Raw genomic sequence first — 15,293 nt, forward strand, 5'->3', positions numbered from 1 at the left:
CAGCAATAGAGACTTGGCTTATGTAGCCCCGTTAGTAATTCAAAATCTTTAGACTAGGTGTATTACATGAAAGATCAGGGGTAATAGAGTCTTGGCTTATATGGCTGTGTTACTATTCCAATATCTTATGCTAGACGTGTTACACGAACGATAAGGGGTAATAGAGTCTTGGCTTATATGGTTGTGTTGCTATTCCGGTATCTTATGCTAGACGTGTTACACGAACGATAAGGGGTAATAGAGTATTGGACGAACGATCAGGGGTAATAGAGTATTGGACGAACGATCAGGGGTAATAGAGTGTTGGCTTATATAGTTGTGTTGCCATTCCAATATCTTATGCTAGATGTGTTACATGAACGATAAGGGGTAATAGAGTCTTGGCTTATATAATTCTGTTGCTATTCTAATATCTTTATGCTATACGTGTTACACGAAAGATGAGGGGTAAAAGAGTCTTGGCTAATATAGTTTGTTATTCCTATAGCCGCTCATGGCTATATATATTCTGCCTTTGGCAACAGTTAATGCTCACAAATTACAAACCAGACCTTCCTATTCTACTCAGTGTTCTATCAAAAATTTCCAAGTGTTGCTCAACATGGATCAGTTTGATCAAATTAAAAACCGGGATCCCTACACATTCATCAGGGCTGATGACTTTTTTGACTACTTTGACACCAATCTTTTTGATACCGGTATCAAACAACCCGAGAGTGTCTCGCATCACGATGAGGACCAACCACAAAAAGATGGTAAAGCTATCTTTGGCCGTGGAAAAGTCTTCCGCCTTCATGAGGCATTGGATGATCAATCGGATGACCAATCGTTTCTTTTGATCGAATTCATTCGGCCCCGAGTCTGGAGAATTCGTTTCGATCCCATTGCCAAGAGTCAACCTACTTTTAAGGATGAAAATAGGTAAGCTTGTTTCTCAAGGCTATGTTAGTCATAAACAATGCAGTATCTTATAAGAAGCAGTCGAGCGATTATGTATCCTACTATGTCCGAACTTATTCAAAAGCTGGATGACTTTGAGCGCGTCAATTGGGACGTTGAGCTTACGTCTAATGCGTCGCACTATATCTTAGAATCTGTGACAGTGCTTGGTGAGGATAAGAAGAGGCCTGAAATTCGGCTTTTGATTCAGAAAGACCCTTTTCAGATTACCGCTCTCGGGTTCCCAGAGTGTCCGACCCCGAAGTTCCTCACTGGCACCACCACCAAAGCTAAAGAAAATGCGAAGTTCAACTTGGAGTCGTCTCAGGGCGTAACTGTCATCTGGAAAACAAAGCCGAAGCCACTTATGTATTTGGAACGAGGTAGAGGTACTATCCTCTCCATTCAAGCACCCGCTTCGTCCCATTATTTGGGATTTGGTGAACAGGGAGGCCGAGATTTGTTTAAAGATAAGACGTACATGAATTATTTTAGTAAGTTTATGCCACCAAAGAACAGAGAAGATTATGCTGACCTCTATGTAGATTTTGACAACATGAAGTACCAAAATGTCTACGGAAGTGGACCTTTGGATCCTCGAGAACCTCTCTACCATACCGAGCCTTACTGGATGGAGGTTACTTCCCATGCTGGTTTCGATACCGTACTCGGAACGTTGGTCGATAATTATTCTCACACCTGCATTGACGTACGCCAAGGGGATCCAAATACTCTTCGCATTGGAACAAGATTCAACGAATTCAACAGCATGATTCTTGCTGCAGATAAGGCATCAGACCTCTTCCAAAACTACACTTCGATTGTGGGAAAACCTAGCCTCAGGCCTAGATACGCTCTTGGCTACCACCAGGGATCCTATGGATATGACACTAGAGAACTGGTCGAGCAATGGGTTACAAATTACCAATCAAACCAGTTTCCAATCGACGGTCTTCATATTGATATTGATATACAAAGAGAGTACCAAACTTTCACTATCAATACCGATGCTGGAATTTTCCCTGAACCAGAAGAGATGTTTATGAACTTCAGGAAGAGGGGTATTAAGTGTTGTACAAACATTACACCCCATATTAATTCCAGGGCCGACCCAAAAGCTTATTCAACGCTTAAAGAACTCTTGGATAATGAGTATTATGTTTCGGATGTCCGGGATGTTGCTCGAGGAGTCAAGCATCCAACTCACGAAAGATACCACAACTTCGACAACGGCAAGCGTGAGATGATAAGGCCATCAGAACAACGGCCGACGTACAACCCACCTGATGACTATACTTTTTCAGAACTATACAATACCGGGAAACCATTCCATGGTGGTGTTTATTATGGAGCGCAAAATGGAGCCCCTACATACTATCCCAACCTTAACTACTGGGTTGTCAGAGAATGGTGGGGAAGGCAATACCAATATCTATTTGAGTGCGGTCTTGAATTTGTTTGGCAGGACATGACATCTCCTGCTATTGCAAAAGAATATGGGGATTTGAAGTCGTAAGTGGCACAAAGATTGCTTATTGTTTCATTATTGCTGACCTAGTTCAGGTTTCCTTACAGACTGGTTATCGACTGTGATACCCTGACTGGTGAGCCCGGCGAGAAGAGAAGAGCCATTGACCTCTGGGCACTCTACGCCTACAATTTGCATAAGGCTACATATCAGGGCCTCAGAGATATCCATAAAGTTAGTAACAAATTGAAATGGAGGGAGGGCCGCCGCAACTTCATAATTGGAAGAGGCAGTTATACTGGAAGCCATCGTTTTGCTGGCCTTTGGACAGGAGATAACTCATCCACATGGGACTTTTTCTCTATTTCAGTTGTTCAAGTCCTTGCGCTTGGAATATCAGGTAATGCTATTACAGGACAAGACGTTGGCGGCTTCGAACCCGCCCCAGGACAGGATGACTGGGCTGATCCCCAGCTTTTAATCCGATGGTACGGCGCATACTCTTTATTGCCCTGGTTCCGGTAAGTTTCAGCGTTACACTTCGAGCCTTTTGCCCAGGTTTTCTAAATATACCATGTCTAGAAATCATTATACCAAAAGGCGCTACTTTATCGAAAACCCAGCCGTACAGAGAAAGCATGGAAAGCTATTTCAGGAGCCATATGCTTTCCAGGACTATTACGAAGAACACGAAGAGGAGTTTAAAGATCCAAGAGAGGCTCTTCTCTTCCGTTCCGTTCTCCCACTCTGCAGATATCATGTGCGGTTGCGTTATAGCTTAATGCAGCTTTTATATGATGCCATGTTTGAGAATGCCATTACAGGAATGCCAATCGCAAGGTCAATGGTAATGGTCGACCACTATCCCTTTAATTAACGAGCAATCAACTGATATGCCTCCCGCTTAGGTGATTACCGACGCTCAAGATAAATCTCTATTTTCTGAGGCAAGTTGGCATTTATCTGGTATTATATATCTTAAGCTAATTCAAAATCACATAGAATAAGCACTACACCAACGACCAGTATTTGGTCCGAAACGATTTACTCGTGGCCCCACCAATGCGTCCTGAAGAGGAATCCAACGGCCATCAAGTATATCTGCCGTATCCTGATGAGTGGTTCCCAATGAACCTTCGTCCAGATGAGATTCCGCAGGAAGGTGAGCCGACGCCGAGTGAACATTTAGGTGTAGCATTGGAGCCGGCGATCGCAGGTGGAACTCATGTTTCATGCGACTGCAACATCAGTGATGAGGAAGCACGTTTCCCTACGATTACTCCAATGTATATTCGCGAAGGTGAGTTTTTATAATCCTCGTTTGTTATAGTATATCTACTAAAAATGCATAGGAGCAATCATTCCTAGGATAAGGACAAAGCTGAGCACCCCGGACTGGTATCCGAAAGGTGTACCTGATGATGCAGATATACCCGCTCCGGAAGCAAGCCCCATCACCATCCATGTGTATCCTGGAAAGAACAACGTAAGATTCCGAAATCTGCGCGTAAGAATTATCTGCTGATAGTGGCCTTAGCTCTACAAGATGTATATTGATGACGGAATTTCAATTGAGAGCGAGCCATTGGCTAGAATGCCAGAGGAAGATCAAAATGAAGGCCGCGTCGCGAATCAGTATTCTGAAGTGCACATTCAGCAGGTGAGCAAGCCTAGCCTCCTGAAACCTGATAGAATACTTACACAAGACAGACAAGTGGCATTAACGAAGAAGCCGCGCATACTCGAGTGCTTACGATTAGCTCACCATGGAATAACTATGATCACTACAAATCTATCGTCGGGCCTGAGTATACTGTTGTTTTCTGGCATAAATTTGGAGACTATAACAGCCAAATGACTTTCAATCTATTCTACGGTGAAGAGGAAATTGATGAGTTCCAGGTCGAAAACAAAGAGAGGCTTAGAGCGAGTGTTATCAGGATTCCAACTGATAAAGCTCATAAAGATGGAGTTAAGATCATACTTACTTATTAAGTAGATAGGTTTTAGGGAAACTTAGTTTAACAGAGGGATAGTTAGATATAAGTATAGTTCATATTCAACATATGCACGGCTTAAAAAGTATTCCCCTTAGCTTAGAAAGAAGCATAATTAACTTATGTGGTAGGACTAACACCAAACATAATAATGGAAACCTAGCCTGACTCAACGGTAGTAGATCGATTAGTGTCTCCAACTCTGACGTCTGATGCGACAAAAAAAGAAAGACATGCAACTCAAGAGAAGTGCTCAACGAGACCCCGAGTTCTCCGCTACCTATGGTCGTATGTACTAGCAACACTAAGATCTCAGTTTATATCACCATCTTGGCTGAGCATACTCCAACTGTAAGAAACATACTTATAATCGCTGGGGATCTTTAATTTCTCAGATGAGGAGGCATTGGTAGACCTGCCAGGCGAGATTGGTGATCTCACCGTGTCGAACGGAGATTCTACTAACACAACTGGGCGGCTGTAACTATGGGAGACGATGGTATATATCGCAGTATCTCATTGGACGCCATAAAGAACGAATCCCGATGGATAGATGCATGTATAGGAGTCGAGTGAGTATAATTACATCACCCAGCATCATTCTAGCATAATAGACTTCAGGCAAAGATTATCTCCCAGTCAAAGTCTGCCAATATACTGAGCCAGTGGATGGAAAGGCGTCCACCTTGGTTTTGGTCCCATAGCTTCTGCACAATCTGTCTTGATCGAGACATGTTCAGAAACGCCAGCTTGTCACTGTGAGGTACACAGAAATTAGACGACATCTCGCAGCTAGGTAGTACGAGTAATACTCACATAGCAGTCGCATAAAGCTTGCTAGCTCTCTCTCTGTCACTAACATACGATTCGCTTGACCCGCCGCGCTCAGTGTAAATAGTGTCTGGGCGATTGTCATTGGACGATGTCGAGCAGATTGACACAGTGAAAATGATCCAATGAGATGACACGAAGCCGGGCAGATTCAAGACTTCCATTGTCTCGAGCAATGAAAGCGCATTACGGACCAGCAAACGCACAGAAAGAGCATCAGGTGGCAGACGAAGAACAAAGCACTTAATTTGTAGAAGGCAGGTTATGCGAAAGGCGTCGTGGAAATAGCGATGACTGGCCATGTCCGGTCGGTCTCCCGAAGGCATTAGTACGGTTACAACCGCAATTGGAGTTACAGACGCACCTCGGACGAAATTCTCCAACCAAATCCTCTCCTTCTCAAGAATTGCCTCGAGATTTTCCGCCTTACTGACGATTTCTACCAGTTCCTGATCAGTCCATGTGGTGTTACTGTGAGTCCAGCTCTGATTAACCAGCTTCGCGATGCGCGGCAGGATGCAGTATAATGGAAGAGCCAATCCAGTCAGCGAGTGTGGGATTCCTCTTTCTGTATTCGCATATGCCGTCGAAACTCCAGGGTCAATCGCGGGACCCTGAGCATACAACGAGCAGCCCTAGTTGTGATTGATCAGCATCGCTCAATCTCACTGGAATGGCCTGACTCACGTAAGAGTCATGGTACATGACGTTTTCTAAGCTGATATAACCAATCAGTATGTTAACTAGCGGAAAGTCAAGACATACAAGGAGAATTTGGCGTTACTCAAGCCTTTCGGCGCTTGTTCGAGGGTGAAGAGTGCCGCGCATAGCCGCTTTAGCTGCGTGAAGTAACTTTCGAAACCCCAAACGTCACCTCGGCAGATCTATGACAAGACGTGAGCACGCATTCTCCAGACGGGGTGAGCATAAGATGTACTTTATACATGACAAACATGAGCAGTGCGGCGAGGAGGGTGATTGACTCTTCTTCGGCGATTTCCTCGACCTTGGGTATATCCTTCAATCTCTGCAGGATGATTGCCGAGCCCTCGACACCAAGTTGTTCACTAATTCGTTCGTAGCATAATTGACCCTTGTTGAACATGTGTCTTGATGCCAGAGCTAGGATGCCATAATGCAGTGCTCTCCCAGCAGAATTTCCGACATTAGCAGAGGCTGTAGTGTTGAAGGCGTGGAAAGCGTTCGGGAAAAGGACCTGGTCATATGATAGAAGACTAGCCAGCTGATCGCGGAAGTATTGTAGGATCTGGGCTTGAGTGGTGCCATCTGGCAATGTGCTGGAGGAGTCGCCTGGCATCGATGAGATTGTATCGTTGGCGTTGGGCACACTCTCAGATACATGTGTTGTAGTTGGCAAGGGCAGAGATGATAGTCGATGGCTGCCGGGGACAGTTTGACCAGCGTCATCAGAGAGGAAAGGGGCACAGGTCTCCGCCCAGAGTTGTAAGATGGCCTGCAATGTTAGTCTCAGCATGGTGTGGCTTCAAAAAAGGACTTTCTCACTCACATCGTCGATGAGATTGAATTGGGGAGGGAAGAGATTGCCTCCGAACAGATCTTGAGGCACATCATCGGCTCGAGTATGAGACCGGCCTGAATGGAAAGTCGATGTTGAAATGCTGTCAGGGCTGGGCTCGAGGACGGAGGATCTTGGATGACTTGTGTCTCCGGAGGATAATCCCTGCTCTTCAGGTACATTTACTGTCCCGACACGCGGTGATAAAGTTCGCGCCGTGCCGTCCACAGTCTTGGCGATTTTCTTCACCGCAGGCCATTCGCATTCCTGAAGAAGCTGTGAGTTGAGTGAGATACCTGAATGGTGGTATGTGACCCCTACTAGGTTCAATCTTGTACAATCCCCACAACATGGTCTGGTCATATCACAGCGCTTCCTTCGAGATTTACAGGTTGAGCAGCCAGTCCTTGTGCGCGATACTTTGCGCCGCATCCGCTGCTTTCGGGCACCGCGGGCGCTGGTGGATAGCCCATCTGGACTATCGCCAGGCGTCTGAAAGCGCGACTCTGATGCCATTAGATCTTGGCTTATGACAGAGTTACGAGTAACATGCTGTTAACTGGTTGGAAATAAGACTAACACTAGCTGTTGAGCTAGTAAGTTGCTAATGTGTGGCCGGCCCCGGTCGAAGAGGAGCCTTTTCTTCCACGGACAAACCTTCGTAAAGCCAGTGGAGTATCGTCAGCCGTGTAATCCCGCGGCATAGGCGTATACGGCGTATACGGCGTATAGAGCGCATCTGAAATGTCAAACATATCGCGTTTATCATACCTAAGTAAAAGCCGTCATTTATGTTCTGACTTCAGACTCAGCATCTACTACAAGCGTTAGTCACTTTCAGGATCTTCTAATTTTCATAACTACATTGCCATCTCTAAAGGGCATTACATCATCAATCTTACTTTAACACTGTCGCTCACTCAACGGGACTTACTGTCACTTGGCAGGCATCTAGATCCAAGAGCGATTGGGATCCTATCACCGTTTCTTGCGCTACCAAGCAATAGCCTTCATGATTGATGGTTGACTTGACAGAAAGATTGGTGAGAGAATCATAATTTTTTGGTCTTCGTAGCCGGGCTTCGCGCCGCTCGTGTAAACCTCGGAAACTGTCCAGATTATTGGATCTTTTCATTCCTCTTCAGCTTAGAGCAACCTTCAACGTACAGATCCAGTCCAGTGCAACCGGCGATGACGGCGGATGGGATGATTCAAGACTCGTCACGGCCATGATTTCCATACCTCAGTCCCATTTCAACTGGGATCAAGATGCTAGGAACCCGTTTAACTGGACCCGACCCCGAAAATGGACGACCATCGCCGTGGCGTGCTGGGTAACCTTCATCACCGGCCTCAATGCGACATCCATCACCACGGCTGCTGAAGCCATTTCTCGCCAGTTCCACCTCCCAGATCATCGAATCGAGGTCAACTTCTTTGCCGTCGTAGCATGGAACGCCGCTGCCGCATTTGTACCCCTGGTCACGCTTCCGCTCATGGACACGTACGGTACTAGGATTGGATATTTGGTATGACAACTGCTCTAGATACACTATATGTGTTCGACCCCTCGCTATCAGCTTGGTGTGCGTTGCCTCACTGTTCTGACACATGATGCAGGCGTGTTATGTGCTCTTCACCATCTTCATCATTCCTCAGGCACTGGCCGAGAACTTTGCCACCCTTGTGGTGAGCCGTATCCTTGCCGGCGCGTTTGGCGGCACAGTGCAAAATGCGGCAGATGGCATCATAGCCAATGTATTTCGCCATCACCATGAGCGGGCCTTGCCTTTGACCATTTATATCCTGGCCTTGCTCATGGGAGTAACTATGGGACCCGTGCTCGGCGCTGTTTTTGAGCCTCTGAATTGGCGATGGTGAGTTTGCATCCACAGGCTTCATCCGTGCCCATCCCTTACCCCTCCATTCTACGCCTGGCTGGTTTCTGATCTGATCTGGCTAGGATATTCTGGATTGAGCTCATCATATGTGGAGCGACCTTGCCTGTTGTTGCTTTCTGGGCTGAGGAGACACGAGGTTCCGTCATCCAAGCACAGATCTTGTCAAAGACCGAATCCGCTACCCCGGCCAAATTATCCGAGGATGAAAATCCTGTCAAAATGCTCAAAGAGACCATTACACGCTCTACCAAATTCTTAGTAGCCGAGCCAACAATCACCTCGTTTACAATATGGTCCTCTTTTGCCTTCGGCCTCGTCTTCATCTCAACTCAGTCGATCCCTCTCGTGTTCGCTCGGGCATATGGTTGGGGTTCCTATAGCAGCGGCTTGGTCCAGTCCGCCATCGCCATCGGAGAGATTGTTGGCTTTGTGGCCTGCCTCTATCAGAACCACATATACGTGAGAAGCGCGAGGCATGGCATTCCTGGTGCCGGGGATGGGGAAGTAAGCTCGGAGCAGCACGATCCGGTTCCTGAATCCATATTATACCTCTCCATTCCGAGCACGGCGATAGCATTATCCGGCGGCCTGTTCATGTATGGCTGGAGCATCTTTCAGACCCATTGGGTTGTCACAGCTTTAGCGCTGCTATTGATTGGTTACGCAAGCATGGTGATTGTGACAGCTGTCACGATTTACATAACCCATTCATATGCAGGGTTTGCTGCCAGTGCCATCGCCGCCGTTGCATTTGGTGAGAACTTGGTCGCGGCTTTCTTGCCTTTGGCCACAAAGGCCATGTATGAGGACTTGGGGTACCAGTGGGCCAGTAGTCTACTCGGGTTCGTTGCTTTGACCCTGACGCTTGCTCCTATCATCCTACTATGGAAGGGCCCTGCTATCAGAGGTAGAGGTAAAGTGATACAGGAGTTGCCACTGAGTGCGAAGATTTACGGAATCCAATACAAGAACTTGCAAAATAATAACTAGAAAAGCATTAACTAGAAGTGCTAGTAACAAGATAGACGTAAAGAATTGGTTTCTACAAGTATGGACTCGCACTGCCTTGTCATCGAGTCATTACCCAATTCCGCTGAGGGAAGAAGGCTTGTGGATAATATAGTCTGCTTCCCACCTGGGTTGTATGACTATCATACATATAGATGAGCTTGACAACGCCCCCCTCATGACTTGAAAGAGTTTCTGTACATTCGACTACATGCCGAGCCCATTATATTCTCCCATATTCACATCCGATTGCTTGCCGTTGAGTAGCATCGACGCAAAGTTGACAAACGACTGTGTGAGTTCCCTTTTCTCATCATCCACGAGTACCTTGGACTGTGCAACCTCCAGTTTTTCGCTGATGGCATCCAGCTTCTCCCAGACCTGAATAAATCTGCTAGCCGTTACATTGCCTAGGGTGGAAAAGGCCTGTTTCATGGCATCGTGCTCGGAAATCCTCTTCAAATCGCCATTCGTAATCGCAATGCCTATCATAGAATCCATGTTCTGATTGGCAATCCTGAGGGCCATGATGCTGGCTTTGACGCAGTAAATAATCATGGCGGCCAAACCGGCGGCCAGAGCCGTAGCCACACTCGAACCAGTCTCGTATTTGAAGTCGGCCACACGGCTTGTCACGCCAAATGACTGCGTCTCTGACGAGGTCCTTCCCGCCTGCTCTTTGACGACGTCGACACCGGGGAGGACAAAGGAAATTCCGTCCTCGGGTGTCCATTCAAAAACGGTGCCATCAGCACGAGCAGCGCCGATGCGAAAGAAACGGCTACGCCAGGGGCCGCTTGGATAGTCGAGTTCGGTGAACTTCCCTGCATCGGGCGACGAGCAGAACATGATGACTTTTCGTTTGACTGCCACTTCTAGAATCTCGTGAACTAAGTGAAAAATAACAATTAGTTACTACACAGTTTTGGATACGGCACCTATTCATGAGGGCGACCTACGCTCATCTTTAGTTTCGTTCTCGGCCGATGATTTGGGCAGTGTCCATGACATAGAAATAATAGTGGCATTTTTTGCGAGCGCTGCTTCGATTGCCTGGAGAAGAAGAGTTTGGTAGGTTAGTGTTGTTCGTCGCTCTTGGTTAGCCGTTTATAGGATTAACAAGAGATATTTACCTTCGCCGCGTATTTTCTATCAATTTGACTTTTGCCCCCACTAACATCGTACGTCTTAAGTCGTATAGGATAAATCTTGGCCATAGGGCATACACGAAGGATCATACTGGCCATGACCGTCCCATGACCCCTCGCTGAGGAAAATGGCGGCCGTACCTGACCATCATGATAATCAAAACTTTTCCCTTCTAGAATTTGGCCAGATAGAGTATTATCCAACCTATCGACGCCGTCGTCGATCAAAGCAACAACAACGTCGCTTTCAAAGTCGTCCTCGGGTCGCGGTTGCTTGTTAGGTATTTTCTTCCACTGCTCTAATGTATTATTCCAAAAGAGCCTCATCTCACCGGCAAATCTGGATGTGGAATTCAACCATCGATGTGAGTTGAGGCCCTTAACAGAAGTGGATGTTGTGAAGTTCGAAACACCTCGAGCTGTGAGCTTAGAGCCACTATCCATATCTATGGCTTCAAGCAATACTTCTATTTCGTTGGTTGCCTGAAAAGCATCCTCTTGTCCCAATTTTAGATCTTTACTTCGAGCTTCTCTAACGTTCTTGTTGAGTCTTAGTCGAAACTCTTCGACCTTTTGTTTCATCCACTGAGAATCGTCATACATCTAGTCTCTATCATTAGCTAGTGGCCTCTCATTTGGAGTCCGGGACAAGTTCCGTAAGGGGTTTCATACTTTGCTAGTCGGCGGAGTCAGAAGATGCACTCTCTCCAATCGAGGCAGCATTGGTAAGCCTTCCGGCTCGCCCCATGCCCGAAGTACAGCATTATTCCCACTCCATCTGAGACGTAGCTCTCTCAATTGCCTATCAGGGAGAAGCTCCACATTCTTCGGATCCTCACTTGTCGGTACAGCCTTCTCTAAGCTTTTCACACTTACTCTGAGGATTGTCTCTGGGTCCAAGTCTGTCTTTTGCCAGTCAAGGGATTCCACGACGAAGCGCTCAAGGCACTGTTGAATTGACTGATCTGTATGAATCTTTTCTCCTGGGTCGCCAGAGTCATTGACGGTTACTCTAACAATGTGACGCACCCCCTTCTCATAAAGCCAGTTAAAGAAATGCACCATGTCTTTACGGCCAAGATGCTCATGCTGGATTTTGTCTGCTCCCATTTGCCGGTCTTTTAGGCGGCCCTTGACTGTGACTTCCACTTGGGGAAAAGTTACGTATTGTAAAACTCTATCAAATTTGAGCCCGGATTTGATGTCGCTGCCAAACTGGTTCTCAAACTCGTTCCACACAACCTTGGCTGGCAAACGATCGTAATCAAAGCTGATTTGGACATCTATATTCATTCTAGTTAACAGTCGTACATGTGTATCAATTTTCATTTGTTGCAACTCACCATTCATATTTGTTCCATAAAGAAAAGCAAGGACCATCTCGGAGGATCTAGTTCTCATATAATGTAGCTTCAATTTTAGAAGAATCTCCTTGGAGACCTTTCGCTTCACACTGTAGTCGCCTTGGATGTTGGATTTGATGGCGATAGGAGGAACTTCAGCGGCAAGGCCACCTTGCTCTAGCTTGCCATCCAATCGACCTGTGTCTCTTCTTTTGATGGACATATTAGCCGACGACTCCGGCGGCTTGGTCGGCTTCCTTCCAATGCCCAAAGTAACTGGCACTGTGAGACTTTGTCTCTCTTTATCGTTCGTCTGAGATTGAGGGCTTCTGCTGGCATCTCGGCTGATAGTTCCCTGACCTTTTGCGAAGTCAATACGACTCTTTCGTGCGAGCGCTTCTGCCTCCGCCTTTAGCCTCTCAGCCTCCTGTTTCTTTTTTTCCTGTCTCTCCCTTTCGCGGTCTTCCTGTTCTGCCTCTCTAACACTATGATCCAACGAGGATCCCGCAGCAGCTCTCACGCTGACTGGCACGCCAATTTGCGCTTTGCTGTCTGCTTTGGGATATTTGGGTGGTATGTTGCTTGCGGGGCGAGCAGTACTGACTGATTGATCAGGTATTTGACTCGGAGCGCGCTGCTTCTTCCTCTCCCGATGTTGCCTAATTTCGTTTTGTCTTGAAGATTGAAGTTCTTCATAGATGGAGTGTCCCTCGGCGTTTACCAAGTCGAGAAAAGTTGCTCCGGATGATTTTTTTCGGCGAAGAGCCTCCAAATCTCGGGCAATAAGCAGAGCTATGATTTCAGCGCCAGCGCCAGTGCATTGCTTGAACGATACTGCGTAGTGCATCGGCGTATTATGTTTGTCGTCTTGAGCCTCCAAGGCGTTGTCGCTAGCATTCTCTATCAACATTCTAGCCGTGCTGAGGTTCAAGTTGCCTAAGAAAGCAGCATGTAGAGTTGTTTTTCCACCCTGGGCGGTCTGTAGAAGCGCTGTTTCAAGGTTTTTCATAGCAGACGATGTACTTTCATCTGTAATCTTGCTCCTGATGCAGGCAGAGATCATATACTCGGCAAGTTGATGCGCGGAGTCTCTAATCGCCATATGCAGTGGGTTGTATCCGTCGTTGCTTTGATGTAGCAGAAGCTTCGGATAATCCTCGACTAGTCGTTGAACAAGACATCTTACATGTTCTGATTTCATGTCGTCGCGTTTGATCATATCTACTATAGCGTGCAACAAATTTTCTGAACCATGGCCAGCAGACTGGCCAGCAACGGCGCCGTGTGCAGAAAGAAACCCATCAACATCGATCTCTCCGTCGATTGTTGTTGTTTTTATTGCCTTGACTGCCGCCTTGTATTGTTCCTCAAAACCTTTGTCGTCTTCGTTCCAGAGATAATTACCCACACCTTGTTCATCTTCATTCTCATAGTTGATTGACTCGTCGGTCTCAGTATCCGAATCCTCCATAGCGAGTGCGATAGGATGGTCGAAATGTTGGAAACAACAAATTGAACCCCTTCTGCTCCTCTGAGTGGGGAATTGTTTAGATAGTATGTATATCGGGTAAAAAAAAAAAGAATTCTGGCACCCGAGACAAACATTTGATGAAGGTGAGAGTAAATTATATTATATTATATTAAAATGAGGCGGTGAGGTGTTCAGGCGACCAATTACTGGGCACGCAGCAACAACCCGTTTGGTCCTACCGCAACACAAAGTCGACGTGGCAGACAGTGTACGGTGTACATGTAGACATGAATATGGCTTGTGACCGATTGAGCTGCTGAAATATTCACGCAATTTGTTACAATGTGTCGCACTCCATAGGTGTTTAAAGAATATTGTTCTGTGGCTGAAGAGCCCTCTATCTTCAAACTTGAGACAGGCAGACGAGCGGGGTTCGGGACAGAGCTCCAAATCGAAGCTACATTTAAGGCATCTCTTTTTACCTTTTTTTACATTGAATAGTTTGAAAGTTCGCTAAGTCTTTAGATTCCAACTTTTTCCTACCACTACCATTGATCCCGTTCGGTGACATTCCACGTTTCTTAACATGCTTGAGATGGAACAGGACTGTACGTCCAATAAAGAAGATGCTATTGAAACTATTAAATTGAGCATGTATGAGGCTGGAGGAGAAGAAGGAAGCGGCTTTCACGTCTTCAATACTGCTCCAAACCAGTATCACCGCTCTGAGGTTCTTCAGCAAACAGGTGCTATCGATATCACCTGTAGACTTGAAAAGGTTATACACGGGGCAATGTCAGCAGACAGCGAGCGATACGCAACCCTAGTTGTTCTCCAGTGGTTCTTCCAGCCTAGCAATAAGCGCCGCATTTCGGAGGCCTCTATTGAGCTTCTTTTTGAAGCAGATTCGGGCGAAGATCAAGATGTTGAAGTTGAGCAGATCTCATTTGACGGTACATACAGCTTGATGCCAACAACACAACAGGAGAGCCTCACTATGGGAGGTGATGCTAGCATCGCCATTAGCCAGCTGGCCAGCGTTGGTCTAAGCGGAAAGTGGGAGAAAGTAATCAGTAGGCAAACCTCAGACGCCATCACACTGAGTGGCGGGAAACGTGTCGTCAACAACAGACCACCATATCGCATCGCAAAATGGATCCTCTCGGAAAACAAATCACAGCCTACAGGTATCCCAGCTTCTCTGAAAGTGGCTGTTCTTATCTCGAGACTAGACGAAAAGAAATTTACTTGTCGACTAGCATTATCATGCAAGACAGACATGAGGACGGCTGCCGAGAGCTTCTTTAAGAAAATGCCTAAAGACGACCCAATTATTTTTCAACCAGATTTCCATGACGAAGGGACGCACCCTAACAGAAAAGTGACTTATGGCGATGAAACACTGGGAAGTATAGACCTTAACGAGCTCGGTGATGTGACCTTTAGGACGGTCATTATGAATGGGGGAAATACGCTGCAATAGAACTGTCGCATTCTGTATCTGCTTTAGATTTACTCATGCTTAGCGTTGGCTAGCAGCAATAGAACAGTGATGTTACTACTGGCTGAGATACCAGCATCACTGTTGCCTAAGACCGCTTACATTTTGAAATAGTGAGTAAGATTTCTGTTATCACCCCATGCGCGATT

At 46.4% G+C, this 15,293-nt stretch overlaps 5 protein-coding genes across 5 annotated transcripts; 3 read left to right on the forward strand and 2 right to left on the reverse strand.

Moving 5' to 3' along the window:
• Positions 1–601: 601 nt before the first annotated feature.
• V8C40DRAFT_285476 (glycosyl hydrolases family 31-domain-containing protein) lies at positions 602–4,402 on the forward strand (the record flags this gene model as incomplete). Its single annotated transcript, XM_083222379.1, has 9 exons — positions 602–921; positions 982–1,433; positions 1,485–2,451; positions 2,503–2,928; positions 2,990–3,254; positions 3,410–3,707; positions 3,760–3,893; positions 3,945–4,067; positions 4,118–4,402. The coding sequence occupies 9 exons, from the start codon at positions 602–604 to the stop codon at positions 4,400–4,402; spliced, it is 3,270 nt and encodes a 1,089-aa protein (XP_083076391.1).
• A 74-nt stretch (positions 4,403–4,476) lies between these two features.
• V8C40DRAFT_237695 (Zn(II)2Cys6 transcription factor) lies at positions 4,477–7,388 on the reverse strand. The gene is made up of 8 exons (XM_083214294.1): positions 7,094–7,388; positions 6,764–7,039; positions 6,173–6,709; positions 6,001–6,119; positions 5,923–5,953; positions 5,600–5,870; positions 5,221–5,548; positions 4,477–5,160 (listed from the first exon to the last, which is right to left on the reverse strand). Exons 1-8 carry the CDS (start codon positions 7,286–7,288, stop codon positions 5,022–5,024), a joined length of 1,896 nt encoding a protein of 631 aa, XP_083076392.1. The 5' UTR covers positions 7,289–7,388; the 3' UTR covers positions 4,477–5,021.
• Positions 7,389–7,579: 191 nt separating this feature from the next.
• On the forward strand, positions 7,580–9,897 carry V8C40DRAFT_162438 (major facilitator superfamily domain-containing protein). Its single transcript, XM_083211487.1, has 3 exons — positions 7,580–8,301; positions 8,393–8,649; positions 8,736–9,897. The coding sequence occupies exons 1-3, from the start codon at positions 8,002–8,004 to the stop codon at positions 9,661–9,663; spliced, it is 1,485 nt and encodes a 494-aa protein (XP_083076393.1). The 5' UTR covers positions 7,580–8,001; the 3' UTR covers positions 9,664–9,897.
• Positions 9,889–13,373, reverse strand: V8C40DRAFT_285481 (subtilisin-like protein; the record flags this gene model as incomplete). Its single annotated transcript, XM_083222380.1, has 6 exons — positions 9,889–10,553; positions 10,641–10,734; positions 10,815–11,432; positions 11,502–12,112; positions 12,173–12,407; positions 12,894–13,373. 6 exons carry the CDS (start codon positions 13,371–13,373, stop codon positions 9,889–9,891), a joined length of 2,703 nt encoding a protein of 900 aa, XP_083076394.1.
• An 856-nt stretch (positions 13,374–14,229) lies between these two features.
• V8C40DRAFT_285483 (uncharacterized protein) lies at positions 14,230–15,126 on the forward strand (the record flags this gene model as incomplete). Its single annotated transcript, XM_083222381.1, has 1 exon — positions 14,230–15,126. One exon carries the CDS (start codon positions 14,230–14,232, stop codon positions 15,124–15,126), a length of 897 nt encoding a protein of 298 aa, XP_083076395.1.
• Between the last annotated feature and the right edge of the window lie 167 nt (positions 15,127–15,293).

This window comes from Trichoderma camerunense, assembly GCF_050948025.1.
Source record: "Trichoderma camerunense strain CBS 138272 chromosome Unknown V8C40scaffold_4, whole genome shotgun sequence".
NCBI classification, from domain to species: Eukaryota; Fungi; Ascomycota; class Sordariomycetes; order Hypocreales; family Hypocreaceae; genus Trichoderma; species Trichoderma camerunense.

Bases quoted from the DNA above. Each gene is read 5' to 3' on its own strand.
- V8C40DRAFT_237695 (XM_083214294.1), bottom strand. From the start codon at position 7,288: ATGGCATCAGAGTCGCGCTTTCAGACGCCTGGCGATAGTCCAGATGGG. The intron at 6,710-6,763 runs GTGAGTGAGAAA...CTAACATTGCAG, and splicing joins AATTCAATCTCATCGACGAT to GCCATCTTACAACTCTGGGC. The intron at 5,871-5,922 runs GTGAGTCAGGCC...AATCACAACTAG, and splicing joins TCATGTACCATGACTCTTAC to GGCTGCTCGTTGTATGCTCA.
- V8C40DRAFT_162438 (XM_083211487.1), top strand. From the start codon at position 8,002: ATGATTTCCATACCTCAGTCCCATTTCAACTGGGATCAAGATGCTAGG. The intron at 8,302-8,392 runs GTATGACAACTG...CACATGATGCAG, and splicing joins GTACTAGGATTGGATATTTG to GCGTGTTATGTGCTCTTCAC. The intron at 8,650-8,735 runs GTGAGTTTGCAT...TGATCTGGCTAG, and splicing joins GAGCCTCTGAATTGGCGATG to GATATTCTGGATTGAGCTCA.